Genomic DNA, 9,666 nt, shown 5'->3' with positions numbered 1-9,666 from the left:
CTCTCCTTTCAGAGTTTCCTTTCAAATGAAAGAGACTCGCTTCAGACTCTTTCCGCTATACGTTAAACATAGCATAAACATTTATGAACTAAACTGTAAATTAAAGTCCTGTTTTGTTTTCCTGTTAGTGTTAAAAGGAATTAGCACACAAACATTCACTGAAAGACTTGTTTGGTTTTGTTTGTTCCTTTCCGTTCAGGTCTGAACAGGACACACCTTCTTATCACCCTAGTAACTGTAATCTGTCAATAGCAACCTAAATAACTTCAGTCAGGTACATTACTTTTCCAGCTGAACTAGGAAACATTTCTAATTTGTTCAGTTGAACAACACATAAATAGTACTTTTTTGGAGCCTAGGCTGGCAAAGTATTCTTGAAGAGTCCTGAAACGGAGAAAGCTGGTTTCTTTTTTACATGTATTAATACTATTGTTACAATGGAAAGTACAGAATGTGTCACATTTGAGGATGGTAAACTGAACCTGGTACTGGAACAAATGTGGCAGAAAATCCAGGTTGTGAAACACTATGTAGATATATCTGAGTGTCAGGATGATGAAGACATTAGGAAATCTGTACTTGACCTGATTTATTTGAACCAAGAGCTTAGAAATGCTCTTCATCAGCAGCTGAAACACACAACAAACACCATGCAAGCAAGTTCTCAGCTACTGACATCTCTTCAGGACCACTATAGGCAATTAACTTCAAGTCAAGGTAAGGAAATAAGAATTTACATACAGTACATGTGGTGCATATAATTTATTTTAGTATAGTGTCCTTAGATTCAATTGGCATACCAAAATTAATTTAGTCAATTTAATTATACAGTATTTTTGCTACTAGGAAATTGTTAATATTTTAAAATTAATCCCTTTTATGGTGTATTGTTGCTTTGAAATTATATAAAATTAGTTGTCAGATTAAACTAATTAAAAACTTATAACAATAGGAAGTGCCATCATTTTTAAGACCAGCTGTATACTGAGTCTAGCGTCTGGTTTCTAATAGTGGCTAATATGGGACAGCTGGAAGTGCCAGCAGAATCCTTCCCTATTGCTAATTCTTAGAAGGAAGAGGTGATTATTCCTCTAGCCTAGTGTTCATGGTTTGATCTATCAGAAACTTTTGAAACATATTTTTCAATCATCAGCGATACTAGTCTTGACCATATCTTCTGACAGCTTGTGTGTCAACTGCAGTAGTATAAATTTTGGGTGGGCCAACCAACAAAATGGCAAGTGTGATGCATTTCCTCTCTGCCCCCTCCCCCGCATATCAACCCCCAGCTCAGCTTTATAATTTCATACCCTTGCTACTGGGGAACACTAAGTCCTGCCAGTTGGAGATATCCTCTGAAGGCACCCAGAACTTCCCCTCAGCCAAGCTCAGCAGTCAGTGACAATGTCCCTTAGCTGCTGACATTGGCATCCTGTACTTGCTCAGTTTTACTCCCAGATTCAAGAGGGCCCAGATTCTTCACCACTCTTTTTTGGTAGAATTCGCTCTCAAATGTGTTAAGAGTACTACTGTGTTTCACCGAAAATAAGACCTACTCTAATAACACTGCACAACAAAGTTTTTGCTTCCTGAACACTGCTGGGTGTTTCTTATAGAATTTTGGGTGCTGATCATGAATATTACATCAAAAATTACCCATCACGTACCATTTCAGAGAAATCTTCAATTTTGTCGTGATTTTTTCTTATATTTGGATGCAAACAATTTTTTCTCCCATAAGTGTCTTATCAACAACGGTTTGTGCCGCCTGGGTATGTCCATGCATAAAATCTAGCCAGGTTGGAAGCTGTTTTATGGAAGATGACATCCTGGGCATGTCTGGGCAGGTCTGAACGAGCTTGCGCTGTCTCACCATGCTATAATGGTGGCTTCCATACACCGATCCTGCTCATTTGGTTAATATAGATAGTCCGTGTGTGTATATAGTATCAGTATAGTAAAGTATAGTAGTATAGTAGCTGTAGCAATATAACAGTAAGTAAGCTTGATGCTATAGACGTTTTGGTGTCGGGCAATATGTCTCGTCGGTGTCGTAACAGCCGCGACACATTCTGCTATATCTGTGGGGAATATACACTTACGCCTCAGAGACGTTCGATGACTGCCCTTGTAAAGAAAGCCTATCATCTGTATTTTGGCTGCAAAATAGGTGATCAAGACAAGCAATGGGCGCCTCACATTTGCTGTGCGACATGTGCTGTTAGTCTGAGAGCCTGGCTCAGAGGTACTCGAAAGACGATGCCATTTGCTGTTCCGATGATATGGCGAGAACAGAAAGACCATGTGACGGACTGTTATTTCTGTTTGACTAATGTGTCTGGTTTCTCTGCCAAAAACAAGAAGTCAATTGAATATCCTAATCTGCCTTCAGCAATGTGACCCATGCCACATGATGACAGTCTTCCAGTTCCGAAACCACCAGAGGATTGGACCTTAGACGAACCAGATGAAGAAACTGCAGTGCAGGGTTCTAACAGTGACATTGACCCGGATTTTGAACCATCCTCATCAGGCGATCCACATCTGATAACACAGTCCGAATTGAACGATTTGGTCAGAGATTTGGGTCTGTCAAAAGCAAAAGCTGAGCTGCTAGGTTCGAGACTGCAGGAATGGTGTTTGCTATCACCAGGTACGAAAATTTCTGTGTTTCGAGACCGGCATCATGATATAACCAAATTTTTTGCACAAGTCGACAGTCTCTGTTTCTGTTGTGACATTGAAGGATTGTTCTCGGTCTTTGGTTGTGATCACAACCCGGAAGAGTGGCGTCTTTTCATTGATTCGTCAATGTTAAGCCTGAAAGCTGTTCTGTTGCACAATGGCAACGTTTATCCTTCAGTACCTGTTGGCTATGCAGCACATATGAAAGAAACATATGAGAATATGGAAATGTTACTAAAGTATGTCCAGTATACCAGGTATAACTGGAATATCTTTGGAGACCTCAAAGTCGTTGCTCTGTTACTAGGACTGCAGCTTGGCTATACAAAGTACTGCTGTTTCATCTGCGAATGGGACAGCCGAGACAGAGAGTCGCACTATTCTAGAAAGAACTGGCCACTCCGTAAAAAGTTAGTTCCAGGACAGAAAAATGTAGCACATGAATCGCTTGTTGACCCGACAAAGATATTTTTGCCTCCTCTTCACATTAAACTGGGACTCATGAAGAATTTTGTGAAAGCAATGAACAAGGAAGGGGAAGGTTTTCGTTATTTAAGACAGATGTTCCCAAGAATAACTGATGCCAAGATCAAAGAGGGTATTTTTGTTGGCCCCCAGATCAGACATGTTATGAGTGACAAGCGATTTGAAGATCTGTTAGTTGGGCCGGAAAAAATTGGCTGGAAAGCCTTGAAAGACGTTGTTGACAATTTTCTGGGCAATTACAGAGCCCCAAACTACATTCAGCTGGTAGACAAACTTCTCAAAGCATACAAGAGAATGAAGTGCAATATGTCACTCAAGATTCATTTCCTCCATTCACACTTGGACTTCTTCCCCGCAAATCTCGGTGCTGTGAGTGACGAGCACGGTGAAAGGTTTCATCAAGACATAGCTACGATGGAGAAACGATACCAGGGCAATTGGAATCCGTCAATGCTTGCCGACTATTGTTGGATGCTACAACGTGATGCACCAGACACTGAATATAAAAGAAACTCGGGAGCAAAACACTTTTAATTCTGTTTCATTTAGTCGCTTGTGCGAAACGTAAACTTGACTATATATTTTATTGTCAGTAAACATAAAAATGTCTATTTCTCATAGTTCTTACGTGATGCAGTAAAACCAAAACCATATTTGAGCATACCAAGTTGGTACCTGTCATAATCACCAAAAACTTTTCAGGAATCAAGACTTAACCAAAAAATTGTTGTGCAGTGTAATAAGCCCTAGCATGATTTTTAAAGGTGCTCCTAATATAAGCCCTACCCCAAAAATAAGCCCTAGTTAAGATTGACCCCGGAAGCCACCCTGACACTCCCTGACTCCATCCCTGACACTACTGCTGCCCGATTTGTCAATCATCTATCTCTTCCTCTCCTCCACCCCAATTCTTCCTCTTTCCTTTCTCTCCCCCTTCCCATATGCAGCAGCTCCTGAGGTAACCTTCTCTTCCGGGGCTGGTCATTCCCTCTGCAGCGTCTTTCTATCCTTCCCTTCCATCCGTCTGTGCAGTGGAACCCCACCAACACTCCCACCGTGAGCCTGACATACCTCCACTCCATAAGAATCCAAAACAGCAGTGGCAGCAGCACTCTCAATGGACTGCTTCACTGCCTTCCCCGCCGGGGCCTTCCCTCTTCCACGTGGCTTCCATCTGCTGTGTCACTGATGACATCATCAATGATGCGGCAGAGGGAAGCCACCATCAGGGAAGGCAGCGAAGCAGCCCGTACAGAGTGCTGCCGCCGCTGCTGTTTTGGAGGTTTTTGGAGTGGAGGTATGTCAGGCTCGCAGTGGGAGGGTCAGTGGAGTTCCACTGTTGAGGATATGGCAGATGGAAGGGATAACAGTATGTGAGATGGGGTGAAGTAGGAATAGAGTATGAGGGGCATGTAGTAAGTTTGGCTGAGGACAGAAGTTTTGTGGGTTCTTCATCTGTAATTTTAGGGAAGGAAGAAAAGTTAGTGGTAGGTGAAGGAGGGTCGAGAGGTGAGACCAGGCAAGGGGAGGATGTGCAGGTGCTTCCCGAGTTGTTTGGTTGAAGGAAGAAGGGATGGTGTGAGCTTGAATGTCAGAAGAGTGGATTGTGAAAAGGAGAGAAGGATGTGACTTTGTGGCGAATTCAAGGACGATCATGTGAACCATCATCTGGGGAGAGAGAGATGAACAAATTAACATTGGGAAGCAATACATTAGTTGAACACAGTGATACCTTATGATGTCTTAAAATGCATCTTCATTAAGTATCTGTTGCTCAATATGAAGCACCTTCTTCTTGAAAACTTTCCTTGCTCCTTATTTATGACCCTTGCCACTTTGCTGAATTTCATTGAATCTTTTCTATTTATATAGATCAGGAGTATGAGTCTTAAGATTTTCTTTTCTTCAATTTTTTTTATATATATAGTACTTGTGGATTATCTGACTAGAATATGTGAAGTACTGCGGAATACATCATTATATCTTCAGAATACAGAAAACCAACTTGAAGATATTAGCAACAAATACAATACAATTTTTCTGCAGTTACCCAACATATTGACTGATGAAGGTGATGATATCCAAAACGATGAAATATCAGATGTTTCAGAAAAATGTCTTACAGATGAACAAAACTGTGACGAGATAAAGCCAGCTCAGCCTAGTGAAATTAAAACAGCAAGCAGCCCAATGACCATAGAAGAAGCTAGTACACCACAAAGTATAAAGAACGAATCTGACATCAATAAGATGTTTTCAAACCAGAAAAAATATGATGACTGTGAGTCAATAGAGGGTGGTCCACCAGTGCAAAATGATGACATCAGGAAAGAGACACTCAATAGAGCTGATGCTACTTTGGAAATAAACGGAAAACATATGGTAATATCCAGTTCAGAAATTTGCAATGGGGATGCAGTCAGTTCTTCCATGTATCATTGTCAAGAAGTGGGAAATCAATGGTTTGAAAAAGAGTAAGTAACATCTCACATCTAAAGAGGTTTTATCTATCAACAATTACCCATTTATCAAGGCTGCAGAAAACTCTGAATGTAGAATGGAAGACAAGATTTAGAGCTTTTAAGGTCTCTATTTAGTAAATTGTGCTTTGAGAATAGTTATATTAGTTAGCAATAATGGAGTTTTACCCTGGTCATTTCATCACAACACGCTTTACATAATAATAAAAGGTAAATCATGTAGATGCATGCAAAGTGCTTTATTACCACGCAGACTTACCGTACTTTATCAACTCTTCCCAGGAGCATCATTTGACTAACAGCCTGATGTTCCCAGCAATCAGCTTATGTGGGCAGGTGGCTGGTAAAACATGTTCTTCCTTGAACCTTTGGTACATACCCTCTCCAAACATTTTTCCTGTCTCCATCCCTGATCTTCTGATTCAGTTTTACATATTCCACCAAATTCTTCTGTTCCTTTTTGTATATACCTCTTACTATTGAGAACTCTTTGGTAGATAATCAGAAGGACAAGTGCAATCCTGTAGTATTCCTGTGTTAGCTGTTCCCTGTTTCAAAATGGTGGCTTCGGCTCCCTAGTGGTAACTTTGCAGTAGTGGTGTAGCCACGAATGGGCCTGGGGGGAGGGGCACAGGCCCAGCCATTTTTTCTCTCAGACCCACCCAGTCTAAAAGCTCATGAGGATCCCGAGACACCACAGTGATGGAACTTTATTCCTCTCATCTGCCCAAAACTGGTACCTTCTCCTCTGGGGGGAGGAGGGGCCATGACCTGACATCTTCCTCCTCCTTCTCTTCTTCTTCCTCTTCCATTTGTTCAGTTGAGGCTCCCACAGACCTTGTAGCTGTTGGAATGAAAGCAGAAAACTATGGTGCCATTTGACAGCTTTATGGTAATGACGCTTGAAAGAATAACCATAGGGAAGTTGATGCACACCTGTGGAAGAGTAGCCTCATGGTTTGAGCAGCAGGCTGAGAAACAAGGAGCTGGGATTAATTCCCATAGCTGCTCCTTATGCTCCACTGCATCATGTACAAACTTTGGTTATACAGTGTGCATGCATTCCTGACAGATACTAGTGCTATGTCTTTGAGAGGAGTGTGCGCTAGCCTGCCATTTCTCCTTATGAGGGCATTCCATATATGTAGTTCTTTGTGGATATGGGACCTGGGATATCTTGGCCTCTGACTACATGGTAACTATGTACTACAGTTGTACCTTTGTGTATAGTTGACACTTTAAAAGCAATCCTATAACTGCTATAGTGTATAACTGAAAGGGGGCATATACCTGGACAGGGAATGGGAGGGGCATGAATGTATCTCCAAATTATGTGCACAACTTAAAGAATATTTAGGGTTACCAGATTTCGTCCATTATAAAAAAAGGATGTGTGGCCCCGCCCCATTTTACCCTGGTCTTTCCTAGCTCCACCCCATTCCATTCCCCAACCCTTGCCTAGTCCCACCCCATTCCATTCCCCACCCCTACCAAACTTTGTCTCTTCTTCCCCGCGCATGCTTGGAGGCCCTTCAGATATGGCCCTGAGCTCAGGGCCTTCCAAAACCCGGATAAACTCCTGGAATTTGGAAATCTTCCTAGGCACACGAATGGTCATCTAAAAAGAGGACATGTCCGGGTTTTCCCAGACATCTGGTAACCTTAAGAATACTATAAATTACACAAGATATATGCAGCAATTAGACATGCCCATTTGTGCTTGTCATTGTCCTGGCATAAATGTTTATGCATTATTTTAGGTTTGTCAATGGGAATATGCTACTGTTCTATAATGGAATTGGGGTGCTGAGATGCTCTTATAGAATGAGAGTTCCTTGTGATATATTGGGGTGCATAAAATAATGCTCTGTTATAGAATTTCCCCCAATATGTTTGTGGAGGAGAGGGGTAGATCAGTATTCTTGCCATGACAATGCATAGGGAGAGTTATGACCAGTAGGAAAAGGAGGTATTGATGCCTCTGTATAAAACTCTGTTGAGACCTCATTTAGAATATTGTGTACAATTCTGGAGGCCGCACCTTCAAAAAGATATTAAAAGGATAGGGTCGGTCCAGGGAAGGCTACTAAATGGTGTGTGGTCTTCGTGATAAGGCATATGGGGACAGACTTAAAGATACTTTGGAGGAAAGGCGGGAGAGGGGAGATATGATAGAGTCATTTAAATACTTACGTAATATAAATGTGCATGAGTTGAGTCTCTTTCATTTGAAAGGAAACTCTACAATGAGAGGGCATAGGATAAAGTTAAGAGGTGATAGGCTCTGGAGTAATCTGAGTTAATACTTTTTTAAGGAAAGGGTGGTAGATGCATGGAACAGTCTCACAGAAGAGGTGGTGGAAACAGAGATTGTGTCTGAATTCAAGAGGGCCTAGGATAGGCACATGGGATCTCTCAGAGAGAGAAAGAGATAATAGTTACTGCGGATGGGCAGACTAGATGAGCCATTTGGTCTTTATCTGCCATCATGTTTCTAACCTCATTAGGTCATACCTATGCTAGATTGTCTTCTATTGGGCATAGATGAATGTGTGCATTTCTAAGGGTAACATTATAACTTACCTAGTCAGACCCATCCAGATTTCCACCCACACCCTCCACTTTGCAGTAGGGTCAAGTGCTGCCTATTGTAATATAAAATAGTGCCTTCTTTAGAAAGCACTAGATGGCCCAAGAGTCCATTCTCAGCACTGGAGAAATCCCTCTCTTTCCTGGTTGCTATTTTGGTGCTCTCTATAGAGATCCCTCTGGAGATCACTGTGGTATGCAGGACTGAAAAGAGATTCCCATAAATCCCATGTCATGCCATGCACTTTGGGGAGCACATGTATGCAGTGATGAGTTGTACACATTTAATTTCCATATGTGTGTTGTGGAAATACCCACTTGCAAATCTCCATCATTGGCTGTTGATGTGCAGGTGGTGAATGACCCAGGGATGCATGTGTACCACTCCTATCACTGACACATCTTTTCCTCCTGTATTCTACATTGTAAACATGTGGAAATCTCCTTATTTTGGAACATTTCTACATGTATCTTTCACATGAGTTTGTGTGTATGTTTCTGGAGATGGGGTTCTGTTGATTTCACAACTGATTTACATATGCAGACCTGTTCTTCTAAGATACTGGAGCATATCCACATATTTGCATGCTCACGTTCATTTTCTTACACACTAGAACATTTACCTTCACAAGTATAGGTTCCTATGGGAAATCTTTTAAGAAATCATGGAGTCAATATTCAGCCAGAGTAGTTATCATTTTTAAAAATATTGGCAGCCACTAGCTAAAAAAAGTTTGGATAATGAGTGCCAGGTCCTGTCTACGTAGTGGTGTTGAATATCCAGATCTACGGTAACACATAGAAGTTATTCAATACAGCTGATATTCAGTTATGTACCTTTCCAGCCAACTGGACAAAGTTAGTGAGTTGACACTGAATATGGTCAGTGCTACATAACTCCCAGCTGCAGCATCGGACCATCCCAGCACTCAGATTCAGCAGCACTGATAAGCTAAGTGCTGGTGAATATATCTGTTCCTGACCTGCTCTGCATGATTTACAGTAACTAGGGGTGGGAGAGGTCCTTGACCAATTAACTCACTTTGAATATCGGCCCACATGTTATTTGCTATACCTCAGAAGATCCGTACAGTATTCAGTGTGGGTGAGGGATGGATAATATTTAGAATTATACCATGCTATTTAGAAATAACTACAGACCGGTAAGTCTGACCTCTGTTCCGGGGAAAATGGCAGAAGTGCTGATAAAAGAAAACATCGAGGAGCATCTAGAAAGGAATAAACTTATGATAATAAGCCAACATGGCTTCTGCAAAGGAAGATCGTGCCTGACGAATTTATTGCACTTCTTCAAAGAAATTAACAAACGGATGGACAAAGGGAACCCCATAGACATCTTATATTTAGACTTCAAAAAGCCTTTGACAAGGTACCCCATGAATGCCTACTTCGGAAACTGAAGTAC

General features: G+C 41.5%; 1 protein-coding gene across 1 annotated transcript in view; it reads left to right on the top strand.

Moving 5' to 3' along the window:
* The first annotated feature begins 307 nt into the window (after positions 1–307).
* The window catches only part of DTHD1 (death domain containing 1), a 70,757-nt gene continuing 61,398 nt past the window's right edge, over positions 308–9,666 (top strand). Inside the window, exons 1-2 of the mRNA XM_033947761.1 lie at positions 308–717; positions 5,099–5,645. Of these exons, the coding sequence (XP_033803652.1) occupies positions 438–717; positions 5,099–5,645 (827 nt within the window). The 5' untranslated portion in view covers positions 308–437. The remainder of the gene's footprint in view (positions 718–5,098; positions 5,646–9,666) is intronic.

The sequence above is a fragment of the Geotrypetes seraphini genome, chromosome 1, assembly GCF_902459505.1.
Source record: "Geotrypetes seraphini chromosome 1, aGeoSer1.1, whole genome shotgun sequence".
Lineage (NCBI taxonomy): Eukaryota > Metazoa > Chordata > Amphibia > Gymnophiona > Dermophiidae > Geotrypetes > Geotrypetes seraphini.
This window is presented reverse-complemented; position numbering and strand designations above follow the sequence as displayed.